The sequence below is a fragment of the Hibiscus syriacus genome, unplaced genomic scaffold (genome assembly GCF_006381635.1).
Source record: "Hibiscus syriacus cultivar Baekdansim isolate YM2019G1 unplaced genomic scaffold, ASM638163v2 tig00006613_pilon, whole genome shotgun sequence".
Classification (NCBI taxonomy): Eukaryota; Viridiplantae; Streptophyta; class Magnoliopsida; order Malvales; family Malvaceae; genus Hibiscus; species Hibiscus syriacus.
The window spans coordinates 535,687-553,945 of record NW_024062103.1 but is presented as its reverse complement, the minus strand read 5'-3'; the positions used below and the strand labels follow the sequence as shown (position 1 = coordinate 553,945).

Below are 18,259 nucleotides of genomic sequence, written 5' to 3'. Positions count from 1 at the left end.
GAATACATAAAGAGACAATGGAATAAGCAAATTAAACAAAATAGCCCTTACCATTTGAAGCTCCTCCGGAGTGATTTCTCTAGCAGGAATTGGGCAGCACTTTCCAGGAAATATACCTGTACAAGTTAAAAATTTTCCATTTAATTATGACAGACAAATCAAAAGCCTGAATATGAATTTCATACCAAAAAAAGAAGAAGAAGCATAAGTCTAAAATACCAGCAGAAGCAAGGCTAGCAGCAATAGCTCGAAGACGATTTGGTCTTTCTGGATGTGGATGTGACTTCATTTCAATCTACACTACCAAGCAAGCAAACACCAAAGAGGAGCGCAAAAAGAGACACAAATCCCACATAAGTAACAAAATATGAGCAGCAACCAGACTCATCATACAGCTGATCTTGCAGAAACAAGAAATTAATTATTTTAGTTCTGTCAATAAAGTTAATATTTCTTTTCATGATTTGAGGTTACAACATTTTTTCCAATTGCAATAATACTTGATCAAATACACCATCCAACGGGGACTCCCAAAGCATAAATACAAAAAGAAAAGGAAGAAAGCAAAGAAATAATTGTAAGCCAGTAGTAAACAAACAAAGATCGACAAATAATGCGAGTAGAAAGTTATCAATACCAGTCAAAACTTTAAAGAAAGAAATAGAAGTAGTTCAACAGAAAACTTTGCAAGCAAACAGAGATAGATTACATATAACTAACGAAACTTTCCCTAAAATTGATACTTATATTCAAATTCTATACATTAATCTTATCATGGAAGGGTGTCAAACCACCATAAAAATATCATTCAAGTGGAGGATTTTAGGGACACATATAGAAAACGGTGCCATACCTCTGTGTGCAGCAACATTCTCTCATCAAACCCAACAGCTGTGGAACAGTTTGAAGATGAAGCCTCTGACCAAATATCTACACAAGAAGCATAGACAGATTAGGGTCGCAAAAATCGCATGCCTATCAAGGGAAATATTATAAGTTTCAGATTGTAGAGGAGTGCAACAATTCAATAGAATAGAGATCAAAATTTGATTAAAAGAAAGCATGCGTAGAGCTGGAAATCTCAGATACAAAATTTCACAACTTTTATCAGGAAACATCAGCCTACCACCTTGCAAGTACAAAGAAAACATGATTTACATTTGAAAAAGAAGTATCTATGACCAGGATCATATAGGAACGGTAAAATTGTGTTGGGACTTACTTGATTCTTGAACATATTACTTCATATGATTTGGATGTCAAAGAAATTCAGGATTCAGGTCAAAAACAGAAAATAGAAGTAAAATTCAACATAAATAACCTAAATTACGGAAAATTAGAACAGTGTGATAACAAGAGGCAAGTTAGCAATAACACATAGTGATGGCTTCACATTAAAATAAAATACTTAAATGCATTGGTAAATACTAAATAAGCAAGCAACAAAGTAGAAAATAACTCATCAATCCCATTTAGAAGAGAGATTCAGATGTCAGTATATGGTTAAGGTTGAAGTGGAACCCTATATAGTTACATCATCTAAATACGGTTAATTAGAAAGTAAACTTTAGGCAATCATTCCAATTCTCCAGAACTTGATCAAATTCTAAAATCCACTATTTTATTTTATTTTTAAAAACCCAATAAAGATGCTCAACACTCTACAACAATTCCACCCTGTTTTTGAACTTAATAACCATAATTTTGACCATCAACATTATGTGCATCAATAAGAGCTTGAACAGCGTTAAAAAGCAACATTATAAGGAAAAAATAGGAGGCACTATCACTGATAAAGAGTTAACATGGCAGTGTCATTCAATGAAAAAGCGGTTATTATTGAGTAATGGTTAATAGCTTCCCTTCTCTGCAAATCAAGGTTAACAGCCAAGCAAAGCACTGAACCATTGCCATGAGCCATATAGAGCACTTTAAAAAAATAAACAAATTCACCATGTAACAGTCAACAGGTATAACTAAATATGTTTTTGCCATACAATACTGTATGCAATTGCACAACCTCAATAATCTTTTCAATGCTGTATCATATGATTACAACTGATTGAACATAATGAAAATAGATTCAAGAACTCAACACTAAAGGTACTGGATTGGGAATTGTATACCAAGTTCAGCATTATTTGGTTAGCAGTTTGAAAAAAATCAAAAGAATGGAAAAGAAAACATCAAAAAGTAGGAGTCCTCTTTAAAGGGAAACACATGAAAATAATTGAATAGGCTCAGCAGAATGTAGTTACCTTCGTCTCTAACTCTGGCTTCTGATTCAACCTGAATAAGTTCTACCTCTGGTGAAAAAGGAGATGCATAAAACCCATGCTTTAGGATGCCAGATTCTTTATGTTCCCCACAAATCTGCACAGATGAAATTGCTAAATCATCTAGAGCCAAAAATGTTTAACAAATGTGAAGGAATTGAAGATTTCAGAAATCACAACATAAGATTTATAAACAAAGGATACTAAAAGAGGGGTCTGGATTAGTATCAAGAATAATGAAAAAACTTACATCACAGTGGAAAACATCATCAAGATTGACCATAGTGCAGTTTGTACAAAACCACTTCAAAATCTCTATGTGCTTTTGTACAGGCTCCCAGTCACTGTCATCCTCATCATCATCATCAAATGCATTTTGGTCATTGAACATATCCCGCAAAGTCAATTCTTTTGGCAGTCTCACCTTTTTCTGCATACAAACCTCAGAGTTAATTCAACACTTGAGAAGCAACATAACAAGAACCAACATCCACAGCAACTATATCTTTGAAATTAAAGAAATTCCTGAAGTATGCTGCTTACAGAAGCATTGTCGAGCTGTGTGTCTTCGTCTACATTGGCAGTCAAATCTCGACCTGATGCTCCTATATCCCCTCTGGCATCCGAACCATTATGACAAGAAGCTTCTGCGTGCTCATTAGATCCCAAATGTTTTCTTTTAAAACCTTGGTTGCTCTCAGTCCCCCCATTTGTCACACAACTCACTCGAACTGTTTCAGAAACCATATTGATTTCAGAGTTCAATAGATTTCTGCCAGACTCATACCTTTATTTGAACTCCAATCATCTGCCAATGAAATTTAGTTTAAAAAAACTTAATTAAAACATATTACAAGGGGCAGCATAGGAGAGCAGAAATATGAAATTTGGAAACAGAATTAAAATAGGAGAGAAAATAACAAAACTTTTCAAATTTGGAAAAATAAACAGTAGAAAAAGGGATAAAAATACAAATTCCAAAGACATCAAGCAGATAAAAAAAACAATTAACTCAGGATTTGAGATTATTTCAAACAACATTGAAATTGAGCAGAACCAAGTTATACTACACATCACATTATACAATATACCTACAAATACCAATTAAATTAAGAGCAAAAATTACAAACACTTAGCTAACTAAAACTACCAAGTACCAAGGGTTTAAACTAATTACCAAAAAATTAGTCAAAATTATGCTCTTTTTTTCACTCAAAAGGTTGAGCAAAGAAACTGAGATTTAAAACAATTAAAAAAAGCTCAGCTACAAATAAATTTCGAAGGAAAAATGTACTAAAGAATAAAAACCCACATAGAAATTCATAATAAAAAAATAAAACCAAGAATAGGAATTCTAAGGCTTCATCACAACTAGAAGAGTGGCTCTAGCGAGATTACTTTTTGACAAAAATCTAGCCTGCATAAGTACATAAAGCTCTTTTTTTCAATAAAAACACAAATATATAAGGAAGACAAAGAGAAGAATTAAAAAAATATTTTCTTCTGTTCATTTTTACCTGGCTAGGGCAAACTGTGGAGGGTCTCGAAATGTAAATTTGGTGTTTTTGAGAGAGGGAGGAAGGGTGGCGATTAAAACACTATTGCTTGTATATTTAATGTAAACTACGTTTGTGTCACTAACTTTGTCTGTATTTATGTTCGGATCAGTCAACTTTAAAAAAAATCAATTCCATCATTCATCTTTCAAATTTCAAATTTCACTCATCTCATTCTTTTTAGTTGTTCAACCATTAAGGGGTGTTTGGTTCAATGATTGTGGGATTCTCATGGATGGAATCCCACATTCTCATGTTTGGTAGGCCGAGATCTATTACCGATAATGTTTTATTATCAATAGTAGATTTTTTTTGGGTATATTACCGGGAATGTCATTACCTCTCTTCCCTTAGGTATTGTAACATTACCGGTGTTTGGACTAAAATGCCCTTAAATTTTTATTTTTTTAAAAAAAATATCTTTCTTCTGTCATTGAATAATAAAAATTCTATGAAGGTTAAATTACAAATTTATCCTTAAATTATTTTATATTTACAAAAAAATTCTATAATTAAAATTTTATATAAAGTTCAGGGATTAAAAACAAATTTTACCCTTTCATTAAACCTTTTTTATATTTTTAATTTTGTAAAAAAAATTATATAAGTATTATGAATTTAATTTTTTTAAAGAAAATATATAAATATTTTACAATTTGTAATATTATATAAATATATAATAAGGATAATTTGGTCAAATATACATTCCAATAATCTTTTATTCCAATTATCTTTTATTCCTTTAACCAAACACGTAATCTTACATTCCTGCAAAACCAACCAAACACAAAATACAACATTCTCAGTAATCATATTTCTGGTAATCTTTTATTCCCACTGTAATCTTACATTCTGTGAACCAAACGCACCCTAAGTGCGAATTTGGATGACTAATTTCAAAAATATATTATTTATTTAAATATTAAAAATAAGGAATTTTCAATTTAGAGGGACTGGTGTTTTGCTTTAATATTTTAGGTTAATTTTTTAAATCACCTCAATAATTATAAATATTTCAATCAATTAAATTTTATAAATATATATATATATACTATTTTATTAAAAAAATAAAAATATATTTTTTTACAATTTTTATCAATAATACAATTTCTTTTTTTATTTATCTTGGGTAGTACAAAACAATATTTGTTAAAATATATTCAATTCTTGATATTTAAACCGAAACCTTAAAAATAACAATAATTTTTTCACTATCGAAATCATTTGATTCGTGTATCAATAATACAATTTTAAATAATTAATAACTAAAAGAAAGATCACCATTAAAAATCAAAATATGATAACACTATTGAAACAAAAGAGTAAATAAGATACATAATAATTTTATATTAAGACTACAACATTACCGTCACTACCAAACACTTAAGTCAATTAATACGAAACTAATTTCGAGTTTACACCTCGTCTATTCATCAATTAATCTAAATTAGATATTACAAAAATAAGGATAATCCTCTTAATCCAATTTGCTTCATTTGTAAACGTCAAGATTTGAATCTCTAATTTTATTTAAAAAAATCTAGTACCTCATCACACTAAACAAATCAATTATTAGTAATGATTTTAATCTTTATTTAAAAAGTAAAAGGGTAACTTTTACCTTATAATATACTCAATTTATCATTTTTGCATTAATTTAGCCCTCTAAATTGTTCAATTGCATCATTTTATATTTTATCCCTAATAACCCTAAATTATAACTCCATAACCTTTAAACCAAAACCCTACCTTAAGATTTATAATTTAGGATTTTAAGTTAGGGTAAAATATAAAATAATGTAATTAAACAACATTGAATCATTAAATAGATAAACTATTATGGTTCATACTAAACAACTTTGAATCTTTAAATCATTAAATTAATGTAAATAAATACGAAAATGATAAATTGAGTATACTACAAAAATAAAATTGACCATTAAACCTTATTTAAATCATTAAATAGACAAACAACTATGGACACCATTTAAGTGGGACATGAGCCAGAAGCCTGGCCAGACCCCACAAACAGCAGGAAAAAAATTGTGACCCCCAATATTGGTATACAAAAATATTTACTCTCCTGAGAGTTTTTGAGGCTATATAGATAGATAAACACTATGCAGAAACTACTGTATTCTCTTGACACTACATGAGGCGTATAGATTTGTTCATTTCATTTTCATCCAGCAAAATAAATGGAAAATTATGAAATTCCGTAGAAATGCTTGAAAGGTGAAATATATAGCTTTATTTGGATACCTGAAAGATGAAATATGTTTCTCGACCATAGCTTTCTGTTCGGTGCTATAGGTGTACCATCTTTCTTTAGCTGCAACTGAATCCCTGACCTCAATATCTGCACATTAGCAGAAACAAATGAAATGGCAATTCGGTTGAAAGCGGATGAAACTCGAATTTAGGATAATCAAGTATTCTACAAACCTTGAAGCTGAACATCTGTCTCGCCAAAGTAGCCACTCAATCTCCAGAATTTGAGAAATTTGTGACCCTGGCCATCCTGAAATACTGGCTCTGACGAACAGCATCTAATCGACAGTCCTCTTTCGGCATCACTTGTAAAGTAAATCATGTCAGCCAGAATATGCAAATAGGGATTCGTTTGTAAAGAAAAGTTAATAATTCTTAATTGCTATAGAAAAGCAATACATTTTAAAGTTTGGTCACTGTAGCGACCCAATATGGCATCACAGATTCTCTGGATAGTCCAAATCAGGTTTAGGGGGTTACATTTTCTATCAGAGATCCAGAACTAAAAAAAATATTAGCAAGAAGATCAAGCTAACATCAATTAAGAAATGTGATTTGAGCAAAGTGGGCATAGACAGTTATTGATGTGTAATAAAGTAATACTGAACTAGCTAATGGCCATGACCCACATTGAATCCACTTGAAACAATATGGTGTGGTCTATGGCAATAACATTGAAGGCTAAGACTCCAACAATAGCTTAATTTGCATCTCATGATATGTGCCTCACAGGAAAGGATGCTTGGACAAGCATGGATTGACAAACACCAAGCAAAGAACTTCAGAACATCACCCAGAAAGAACAAACTAATTTCCATTATTTCCAGTTCTGGGTCTTTAAGAAAGAAACAACATTAGTCTATTCTTCCTGGATAACTGGCTCTTTTCATTTCTTCAAAGAAAAATGTTTTGACAAGCAAAAACAAAATCTAAAGTGCTTACTAAAGTTGCAAAAAGTCACGGAGCATACCCTCCTCGTCCACTGTCTCGGGCACTTCCAATGTACTTGCAAGAGTTTGGGCAACTTCCGACTTTATTCTTTTAATAAGGGCTTCATTCTCGGAAATGAAAAGAGGAGCACCATTTTTCTTGATAATAGCTTTGGCTATCTCATCCTGCAACTTCTTCATCTCTTTTTCCATGTTTCTCTCCTGCACAAAGAATACAATCAGACAAGCAGAGATACATAACATTAACGCTAGCATTTGCTTGAGCTAAGTTGCCATATCAAAGCCATTATCCTCTCCCTTCGAGTAAGAAGTTTTTCTTTTGCTTTCTTTTCTTTTGCAGCGAATTTCGAGTTTTGTTGATCAATCCAGCTTCTAAATTCTCTGAAGGGAAGAAGCGTTACTTTTCATCAATACATTAACATAAGAATCCAAAAAGAATAATGTGACCAGAATTTATTGAAGAACTTTGTGACTTACGTGGTGCCAAGAGCTTCATCACATAGAAAATTTTAGAGCCTGAGTTTTTTAGAGGAATTTAGTCTCTGATATCTATCATCGCTGACATCTAAGCAATCCAACAGCGACTGCTTTAACAGAGTTTGAGAACACTGATGTATTCTCCAAGAACTTGAACCCATGAATCTTGACTAAGGCAAGGATACCTGCACAAATATTTAATTCAGATGATCAACATACCAATTAAAAGAAGGAACTTAATGTTTATGGTCATTCGATTTAAGCATGCATGCTCTTTTCCCAAATCCTTGTGCATCATGAAAAGCAGTTGAATATGAAACTGCACAGTCAAAGGAAAACGTAGTTTGTTTTTGCGTTTGCTTTTTCCAATAAATAACTCGCTAAGTAACAGCTGAGATTGTCCTTTCTTCATATTGAGAACCTTAAATCAACCAATAAATCAGATAAAAACAACAGAAAAGAAGCATAATTTAACCAATTAGGATTTGCTAAACAAACAGATAACAAGTTTACCTCTCCAAAAGCTTCACAAAATTCTAGAAATTGCAAAGCATGGCCGACATCCTCAGCAGGCAAGTCAATGCCATTAATACAGTTTAGAAAAATGTAGAAGAACAAGTTATAGTCAAAAGGTTTCAACAAGAATCTTGACAATGGAATTTTGTAATATCCAGCAAGTCTGAGAATGTTTCCAAAAGCAAATAGCTTAGAAAAAATGGCAGAAGAAAACCTGTTCAAGAGGCATTTGCGACAAAAATGGATGGTACATTGCTTATCGTTGATCTTTCTCTTGCAGGATGCTGCAAAATCCGTTGTTTTTGTCCAAACACATTATTCTTTTCAAGTAAACAAAAAATTGATTAAAAAAACATCGAGCTAAATAAAAATACCTGGTGACAAGTTTTGCCATTATAAGAATCATAGATTAGGTTGTGAATGAGTCGAACTCCGGGCGAACTGTTTCGGCGACGTTTTGGACTGAGAATTGGAGCAGTTGAGCAATCCGGCTCAGTTGTCCGAGTTGTCTTAGTGCTGTTGGTGTTGCTGCTCTTATTCGTATTCTTCTTCTTCTTAGATGAAGGAGAAATGGCCATTTTTTTAAAATTTTCAATGTGAATTGAAAGAACAGTAAGACTAATTAAAATAGCTCAAATTATTGTCTGCATCTTTAGTTAATTTCGCTTCTAACATTTAGGTGGCGTTTGGTTCGCAGGAATCTCTTGGAATTAGAGGGAATTGTAATTTAATTCCATCACTTTTCTGTTTGGTTCAAGTTTTTAAAGAGAATTTGAATCCTTCGTGACTTCAACTTTTCATCAAAGGAGTGAAAATGAATTTCATCCATTGTATGATGGAAATCAATTCCCTTGTTGAAGAGATTTGAAATTTGACATACTACTCTCATCAATCTTTTGGTAAATAATTCATATATTGATTTTTTTTTATTATTTCGGGTGGGTCAGTTTCTAATTCATATATTCGGGTCGGATCGGGTGAAACTTTATTTTAGTCGGTCGGGTCGGTTTTTTAAGTGTGATATTCGGGTCGAGTTCGGGTTTAGGGTGAAAAATACCATACCCGACCCGAAAATGTATATAATTTTACCTTATATATTTATGAATAATTACAATAATACCCCTCTATATATAATTTTTTTCAATTAAGTCACTGTTTTTATTAAATAAAAATAATTTTTTATTATTTCGGGTCGGGTCTCTAATTCATATATTCGGGTCGGGTCAGATCGGGTAGGGTGAAACTTTATTTTGGTCGGGTCGGGTTATTTTTTTTAAGTGTGATATTAGGGTCGGGTTCGGTTTTAGGGTGAAAATACACAACCCGACCCGGCCCGAAAAAATATATAAGTTTACCTTATATATTTAGGAAAAAATACAATAATACCCCTCTATATATAATTTTTTTCAATTAAGTCACTGTTTTTATTGAATAAAAATACTTTTTTTTATTATTTCGGGTCGAGTTTCTAATTCATATATTCAAGTTGGGTCGGGTGAAATTTTATTTTGGTCGGGTCGGGTCTCGGATGGAGGTTCTCTTGTTCTCGGGTCGGGTGGACCAAAAATCCGACCCATGGTCATCCCTAATTGGGATGATTTTAACTTATGATGTTTATTAGCATGATTTTTATAATTTATTGAAATGAATAATCAATCAATAAAATTAAAATTTAATATTTTTAAAATTTTTATAATATATTACTACAAGTAATTTATAAAACAAACTAAAATTAAGCCAAAAAAATAAGAATGGCAATCCTGTCATTTTACATTACTAAAATTAAATTCATCTGACATGTCTGCGAACCAAACAGAATATAGAATTGGATTCCAATTCAATTTCCTGCCAACCAAACATAATATTGAATTAGATTCCAATTCCTGATAGATTTCATTCATTCACAGATTTCATTCCTTCATAGATTCCAATTCTCTCAGAGATATTCCAGCGAACCAAACGCGACCTTGTTTCTTTTTGGCTCCAGAAGGAAGAAAGAGATGAGTGAAACTAAAGAGGGGGAAAAATACCTGAGTGGGTTTGTTTTGGCAATAACCCATCTATATTTCGCCTTTTCGTTTTATAGGGTTAATTGCATTATATATCCCCAAACTACAATCCTCATTTTAAATTGGTTCTTAAACTTTTTATTATTTTAATTGAATACCCAAACCATGACTCTTATTCTAAATTAGTCCTTAAACTTTTGAAAATTATAATTTCATCCCTAGATTATGGCTCTATTTATAAATTGATCCCCAAACTTTTGAATATATAATTAGTTTCAATCATAGGTTCACCTAAATTTTGTTTTTTCAAACATATAATGATATAACTTGGTCTAACGGTTTTACTAACAATGACATGGTTAATATATGCATATAGATTGGGATAAATTGAAATGTTCAAAATGTTTGGGGACCAATATAAAATGAAGATCATAGTTTAGAGATGAAATTAAAATACTCAAAAGTTGACTAATTTAGAACGATAATCATAGTTTAAAGATGGAAATAGAATATTTAAAAATTAAGGGTCAATTTGAAATGAGGATCATACTATGTGGACCTGTGACGCAATTAACTCTGTTTTATATTTGGTAGTGTTTTCTAAGCCGGATAAAAATCAGTTAAATCATTCATTTTTAAGTTTTTTTAATAGTAACGAAGGAAGTCTAAAGAAAATTATAAAATTATACCAATAATTAGTTAGTCTAGTGAGATGAGATATTAGATCTGTTAAGTAAGATGGGTGGTTCAAATATTGACGTTATGAATAGAATAAATTAGACTACTTGATCTGGATTAATCAATCAATATATCAAATATTGTTAGTTTAATTTTTTTTTATAAAATTATACCAACAATCGGTTGGTCTTATAGTATGAGATATTAGATCTTTTAGGTAAGGTGAGTGGTTCAAATACAGACGTTATAAATATAGCAAATTAGGTTGGGAGAGTTATCCTTATATTGTACATTTGTATTATCTGATCTGGATTAATCGATCAATAAATCAAGTGTTGCTGGTTTAAAAAAATTATAAAATTATGTGAGCCACGAGGGTCATTTAATAAATGGCTTGAGTGCTTTTGTTGAGTCTCCTGTATTGCACTCTCATTTCCATCCCATTTCATTTCATCCCAGCAAATCATGAAGACCTCAATTTCGCATTAAAAGCAAAATTAATATAGCAAGGGCATTACTCATTAGCGTTGTGAATGAATTTCTTGGTGCAAAATCCACCAACTCTTCAATGGAAGAACAAAACACTTCCAAGAGTACCCATTAACAAGAGGTAAAATTATATTACAAGGAAAGGAAGCCTCGAGCTATTCTCGATGTAACAAAAAAACTTCATTTCGGCAGTGCTAGCTAGTATCACCCATTCCAACAGATCAGTGGCCTAACTACTTGAGAGTCGTATCGCCATTGTCTGGTTAACCAGCTGCCCTACACGAAAGCCTCATTGACAAGAAGCTTATGCCTAGTCTGGTTAAGTATTAACACAAATTAAAGTGTAATTATTGCATAAGAAGAATTAGTACGAATCTAAACCGGAAATTGGAAAGATGAGGAAGAAATCAAGTAAAAAAAATACCTATTCAAATAAACAATATACATTCCTTCTGTCTTCGAACTAAGCCATACGTGTGGTTAAAAATTACTGAATGAAGTTAGTTTACTGCAACTCATGTACTAAAACGCGAGGAAAAAAGATCACTCCTACCAAATGTGACATTAATGTATGGTTCCGAAACTTAACTTGCCTATTGAATGCCACATGGAGAAGAAGCACAACTATTATGGCTCCGAAACTTAACTTGCTCTACAGCACAATCAATTGTTCAACCACTTCACTAAAATCCAATTCAGAACAGTAGAAATAAAAGCAAGATTAGCAACTATAATCCAACTCACAAGGCAAAAGATTCAAAGCAAGTAATGTCCTGGCTGCTTGGTAAAGAATGAAAACTTGTTAATCTAATGGTTTAGCTAAAAAATACGAGAGTGACGATGAAGTTCAATCATTGGATTAATCAGACTTTCATTCTTAACCCCTTTTTATCCATCATACCAAGCAAAACCTAAGAAAGAAAAAAAAGACATACTCCCAAAAGATATGATCAAGACAATGAAGATGTCGAAACTATTGTATAAACTATAAAGAATGCACGTGAATGGTCTATCATTACTTTACCATAGAATGTTCTATATATGCATAATAACCAGAACAATCATTTCTTCTTGTTAGTTTCAGCTCACATCAAGCGACTAAACCCAATTCTATGTATATTACTTGTTGCTCAATGAATAGCTTCATGAAGATGAAAACTTCAAGCAGTTTTTGTTTTATCCTTTTCTTCTGTCTCTCTTCTGTTCTGTGCTGTTCAAGCAGAACAATGTTAAAACTCTCACCATTTCCACACCATTATTGGCAGGCTCAAAAAATCAAAATCAAGACGATCTTTATGTTCATCGTCCTATATTCATCTAAGAGATAAATGCAGCTTTCGCTTTATCCTTTTCTTCCGTCCCTCTTCTGTTTTGTTCGAGAAGAATGATGTTAAAACTCGCCTTCTCCGTACCATTATCAACAGAATCAAAAAACCAGAATGAATCGAGACAACCTTTACACATCCCAAAATTCAGCTCCTCTTATTACAGAAAATCCCTTAAAACTTTTATATCATTTATTAACAAGAAAGCTCCCCTTCACAGATGTAATCCATTTAAATATTTCGATCTTGCAACTTGTAAAAATCCCACTAAACCAGAGTTCTAGCACAACCCTTTAATCCTGGTATAAGCCCAGTAAGAACAGTCTGAAGCTTGCATTCTGGGATAGCAATAACTTGAAATTCAGAAAAAGATACCCAAAAGAAACCATTAAAAGTAGGAATTGTGCAATCTTTTCTACCACTTGAGTAATTTGCTTATTAAATTCGACACTCAATAGTCAAAACGCAATCATGAATCACGCACAACCATCATAATTTCAAATATCCCCAGCTGATTATGTTTCAAATTCTTAATATATGTATAATTCTAGAAAACAACCTAAGAAAAAAGCAGTTCGCAGCTTAACTGTAAAAAAGGAAGAGCTAGAGGGAATCTTCAAGCTCCTCTAGCTTCTCTCTCTTCAGAAATTCAATTTCATATTGTCTCAATCTCTCCTTCATCTTCTCCTGTCGAAAAAAATAAATAAAATGTCAAAAATCAAAAGTCTAAAATCTTTATAAAACGAATCAAGAAGCAGAAAAAGAATGAAAAAGATCTTGTAGCTGAGCTCGACGCGGTGCATAACGTAGAAGCCAAGGATACCACCAAAAATGGTGCCGGTGATGATTCGAACATAACCCCACTTCACTGAGTTCATACCCATTTTCTCACTCGATTTTGCCTTAGTCCTGACTCCCAGTTGAATAAATTGCTGGCCTTTTTCAAGGTTTTTTCAGACGAAGGTCAAATGTCAAAAAAACACAAATATCAAATAAGTTATTTGGAATCACCGGCATCAACAAGTCGTTGTAGTATAGTGGTGAGTATTCCCGCCTGTCACGCGGGTGACCCGGGTTCGATCCCCGGCAACGGCGTCCTCTTTTAATTCAGGTAAAATTTTGAAAAGGTCCTTTTATTTATTAGAAGTATATTTTTAGGTTACTTTTACAAAAAAGGTCCTTATAGTATGTATTTTTGTTGGATTTAATCTATCTCAATTCTAATATGGCTTAATTATAAAATAAGTGCTCAAGCTATATCACTTTTCTCAAATAGGTGCCCAAAGTTATTTTGTGAATCATTCAGGTGACTAACGTTACAAATGTTATCATTTTAGGTGCCCGGGACATACCGGTCGTTAAATTTCATCTTTAAGTGACACGTGTCATATTATGGTTATTTTAAAATTTTAATTTAAAACAAAAAACACATATTTAAAAAAACCTAATTTTCAAACTTTTTTAAAAACTTCAAAATTTTGAAAACTCTAATTTCAATCTCTAAAGTCAACTGGTTGTCACCGTTTGACTTCAATCGAACCTCCACCAGAACCTTCACCCTACGACAAACCAAACCCGACCATAAACATCGCGTCTCCGACGAAGGAAATGGTAAAATCATGACCCAAAATTGCATTTCCAACGAATTCAAACTCCTAAATTTGCGACAAACTGACGATCCAACGACACACACGACAACAATGGAGACGACAGACTATTAGGGAGATGGCAAGGGCAACATCGACAATTGAGGCTGTGACCGACAAGGGAGGTTAGGATTAGGGTCATGGATTTATATTTTTTTAGGTATTTGGGGCTTTTTGTAATTTTAGGAAAGAATAAGGGTTTTTTTATAAATATAATAGTCTTTTAATTTTAAAAAAAATAAAATTATCGGAGCATAACATGTGTCACTTAACGAAATTTATTAATGGCTACTACGTCTCAGACACCTAAAATTATAACGTTTATAACATTAGACAATTGAATAATTAAAAAAATTGGACACCTGTTTTTTAAAAAAATGGTATAATTTAGCCACTTATTTTGTAACTAAGCCTTCTAATAGGCAAAACTTTCGAGATAATGTTCTGGAAGAAATTAATTCACGAGATAATGCACTCCCCAGATTAATTGCTCAAATAGGGTGAAATCCACAGTGTTGGTCGTAGGTTGACATGCCTTCTGGGCGACCTACTACGTGGCAAGCTTCCCGGCGAACTCACAGAGAGAATGAACGTGTTGCATGGCAAATGCACGTCCCAACACATAGGTCGCCATGCCCTTCAGACGACCTTGTAGGTCGCCATGCTCTCCGGGCGACCTACCCTTGCTCGCTCGCTCGGATGCCCTCGCATAGCTCGCTCGGATGCCCTCGCATAGCTCGCTCGGATGCCCTCGCATAGCTCGCTCGGCTACCCTCGGATTCCCTTGGATAGCCGCGGTCGGATGGCCTCGGATGCTCTCGCATAGCTCGGTCGGATGGCCTCGGATGTCCAGCGTGTTGGGACGTGCATGGCACATGCAATCTCTCATAGCTCGCCGGGAAGACATGGCGATCTAGTAGGTCGCCCGGAAGGCATGGCGACCTACGACCAATACTGTGGATTTCACCCTATTTAAACAATTAATATTGGGAGTGCATTATCTCGTGAATTAACTTCTTCCAAAACATTATCTCGAAAGTTTTGCCCTTCTAATAATCTTGTGTATTCAGTCATTTCAGAAACTGTATACAATATCCTTATCCTTATACTCATATTTCTTTCGTTCCCTTGTAAATATATTTTTGGATAAATTTATAAAAGTTCATTACAATATGCATTGTTGGTTGATTTATACCTTCAATTATAATTTGATATTTTCTAGTCCTTTTCTTTTACAAATCCCTGTATTTTTAGTTTTACTTTCAATTTTTCTTTGCTCGAATAATTTGATTATTGTACTTTAAACCCGTTTAATTTTCTCACTAAACTTAATACATTTGATTTTTTAGTCACTCCGTTGTTAAATAGTTAAATAGTTAAAATGACGTCGTTTTAAAAAAATAAAATTTTCACCAAAACAATATCGTTTTACATCTATATAACAACCAATTTATAACGCCGTCAGTGAGAAAACAATGAGGTGACAAAAAAACCAAATGTATTAAGTTCAGTGAAGAAATTGCACAAATTTGAAGTATAATGAGTGAAATAGGAGATAGAGTAAAGTTCAGTGATGATTGGTGTAATTTACCCTTTTATTTATTCAATCTATTTTTTTATTACAATATCACACCGTAATATTTTCAACTTTAACTAAAAAGAACTTTAGTGATAATTTATAACAAATCATCATAAATGCTCGTAGCTAATTCACCAACTGAAGCTACTCAAATTAAACTTTGAATTATGGTGAGACATCTCTCGCAATTAACGAGCCATGGGTGTTGCCGTAGGTGGAGGTGCCATCGGCCTGGCTCCGCCGAGGTTCAACCTGTCAGCATTGGCGATCCATCCTGTTCCGACGCATAAAGTCATAGACCAAAGTCATTTCAGCCCATTGATCAAACCAAATTATAACTTATTATCATTTACCTACGGAAGGGTCAAAGCCATGGTTTTGAAGCTCCCTGTATTCTTGGGAAACAGCACAGAATTGGCAACAACAATGAACGATGTAATCAGCACAAGGGCCTTCTTTTAACCCGTACATGATCCTTAGCTTCCTCCGATACGTCCATGTGTACGCCCACGAACAGCATACGGGCGCCAGCAACAAATAAACCAATCCTGCAGTTACCCAGCCTGCAACACCATAACCAAATTTTCCATCTTTATTCGTGTTTGTTGCGTTTTCGGTCGCATTGCGCTTATCGCGATTGCGGATATAGCGGATGCTATTACGGTGATGGCGAGTATCGCGGTCATACAATAACGATCGCGGAAAGTACCACTACCTCTATATAACGGATGCTATCGCGATCGCGGACGCTATTTAAATCCTTTAGGGACACATAAAAGAAAAGAGTAAACTATAAGTTTCATGACTCAACTTTTATTATATTAATGTGTTGGTCCTTAAACTTTTAAAAAATTTAGTTTGATCATTCAACTTTTTGCATTCCTCTGCTTTTTTTATCTTTCATTGTTAATTATTGAGTAAATTACACATTTAATACCTAAACTATCAGTTTTGTTTCGTTTTAGTACCTAAACTTTCAATTTTTTCAAAATATGCCTAACGTTTAGTTTTCATTTCATTTTAGTATACCATTAAAAACTTAACGTGATTATACCTAAACTATTAGTTTTGTCCGTTTTAGTACCTAAACTTTCAATTTTTTCAAAACTTAACGTTAAATTTTGAACGAGAATACTAAAATAAAACAAAAACTAAATTTTTTAATGGTGGGGTACTAAATTAAATAAATATAAACTTTAAGTATAGTTTTGAAAAAAAAAGTTTAGGTACTAAAACATATCAAAACTGTTAGCTTAGGTACTAAATGCGTAATTTACCTTTAATTATTTAACATTGTTATGAAACAACATCTATCTTTTAAAATTACAAAAATGTCTCAAAATTTTATTTTGGATTTGTAAAAATACACCTGAAATCTTACTTTCCAAATTTTTAACCTAGCATTTTGGTTTCCTTCGATTTTACGACGCTGGAGCATCTATACCATATCCGAATAGTGGGAAGATGGAAGAGAAACCAACAATGTATTTTGATTTTCATGGTGATCCAATGATGCGATATCAGATTGGAGTCGTTTATTTTAAGTTGAGTTTATGTTTCATGAATTTTAAAGAGATTTTACGAAAATATAAACCAACATAGTGCTAAAGGATGATGAGACGAGCTCTTCAGTGTCTAGTATAGCAAGAGAATACGCTAAAGAATGATAGTATCCAAGACTACATGAGATGAAAAATGAAATTCTAAGTATCCCGTTGTTTTTTATTTAACACCCGAAAATGTAATAATTCAGAAGTTAAGTGATCAAATTAAATCTTTAAAAAGTTCAAAGACCAAGACAGGAATATAGTCGAAGTTGAGTGATGAAAAGAGTAGTTTACTCAAAAATTAAATTCAGGAGGGATAGTTAGTACTTGTGGTTCCTAGGTCGATGATTTCGGCATTTTGGCCGAACGTGATGCAGGGACAGCAGCAAGGTGAAGCCTTCAAAGCACAATAGATGAAGAACAAAAGTTTAAATTAGAATACTGTTTGTAAGAATAAATCACAATAGGGGGACTAAATCTTTACAGCTCGAAGAATCCTCAACGCAGCTACAGAAGCCGGTGGACCATTCATTTAGTTTGTTATCAGGCAGAGCCAGAATCTGTGGTGGATAAGCCGCTGCTGGTGGTGCTGATGGTGGTGGAGCTGATCCTGATTTTCCAGTATTATGTGGACACATTCTTTTGGAGGTCAATGAATTACTACTAATCTATGGATTACTGTGGGTTTCTGTTTTCTCTTATGACGTTTAAATATATAAAATGTGCATTGACTAAAATTCTTTTATGGATAAACTATACTGGTGGGCGTTGAGCTTTTAAACTATTTATATTTTTGTCATTAAATTTTCAAAACTTATATTATTATAAGCAAATTTTAATTCGTTTTTGTTTTGATCATTTCGGTTAAGAAATAATGACACAGGACGTTCAATTGTCTTCCCCCAAAAACCTTAATCTTCCACGGTCGTCGATCAATCAC

General features: G+C 33.0%; 3 protein-coding genes and 1 non-coding gene across 4 annotated transcripts; 1 reads left to right on the top strand and 3 right to left on the bottom strand.

Annotated features, from left to right (window-relative positions):
* Positions 1-6: 6 nt before the first annotated feature.
* Positions 7-3,862, bottom strand: LOC120200880 (histone deacetylase 15-like; the record flags this gene model as incomplete). Its single annotated transcript, XM_039201612.1, has 7 exons — positions 3,794-3,862; positions 2,820-3,084; positions 2,527-2,706; positions 2,259-2,373; positions 854-930; positions 220-295; positions 7-116 (listed from the first exon to the last, which is right to left on the bottom strand). Coding segments are annotated over exons 2-7 (762 nt in total), but the record flags the coding sequence as incomplete, so codon positions are not given.
* Positions 3,863-6,003: 2,141 nt separating this feature from the next.
* LOC120200879 lies at positions 6,004-6,427 on the bottom strand. The gene is made up of 2 exons (XM_039201611.1): positions 6,278-6,427; positions 6,004-6,191 (listed from the first exon to the last, which is right to left on the bottom strand). The coding sequence occupies exons 1-2, from the start codon at positions 6,423-6,425 to the stop codon at positions 6,004-6,006; spliced, it is 336 nt and encodes a 111-aa protein (XP_039057542.1). The 5' UTR covers positions 6,426-6,427.
* A 7,143-nt stretch (positions 6,428-13,570) lies between these two features.
* On the top strand, positions 13,571-13,642 carry TRNAD-GUC. The gene has a single exon. It is a non-coding gene; the product is annotated as a tRNA-Asp (tRNA).
* A 2,306-nt stretch (positions 13,643-15,948) lies between these two features.
* Positions 15,949-17,986, bottom strand: LOC120200881 (cell number regulator 2-like). Its single transcript, XM_039201613.1, has 4 exons — positions 17,804-17,986; positions 17,647-17,716; positions 16,126-16,335; positions 15,949-16,046 (listed from the first exon to the last, which is right to left on the bottom strand). The coding sequence occupies exons 1-4, from the start codon at positions 17,849-17,851 to the stop codon at positions 15,961-15,963; spliced, it is 414 nt and encodes a 137-aa protein (XP_039057544.1). The 5' UTR covers positions 17,852-17,986; the 3' UTR covers positions 15,949-15,960.
* Between the last annotated feature and the right edge of the window lie 273 nt (positions 17,987-18,259).

Excerpts from the sequence above, each read along its gene's own strand:
- LOC120200879 (XM_039201611.1), bottom strand. The coding sequence starts at position 6,425 with ATGATTTACTTTACAAGTGATGCCGAAAGAGGACTGTCGATTAGATGC. Across the intron at positions 6,192-6,277 it reads GACAGATGTTCAGCTTCAAG|ATATTGAGGTCAGGGATTCA; the intron begins GTTTGTAGAATA and ends GCTAATGTGCAG.
- LOC120200881 (XM_039201613.1), bottom strand. The coding sequence starts at position 17,851 with ATGAATGGTCCACCGGCTTCTGTAGCTGCGTTGAGGATTCTTCGAGCT. Across the intron at positions 17,717-17,803 it reads CGTTGAGGATTCTTCGAGCT|GCTTCACCTTGCTGCTGTCC; the intron begins GTAAAGATTTAG and ends TGTGCTTTGAAG. Across the intron at positions 16,047-16,125 it reads TGGCTTTGACCCTTCCGTAG|GATGGATCGCCAATGCTGAC; the intron begins GTAAATGATAAT and ends GCGTCGGAACAG.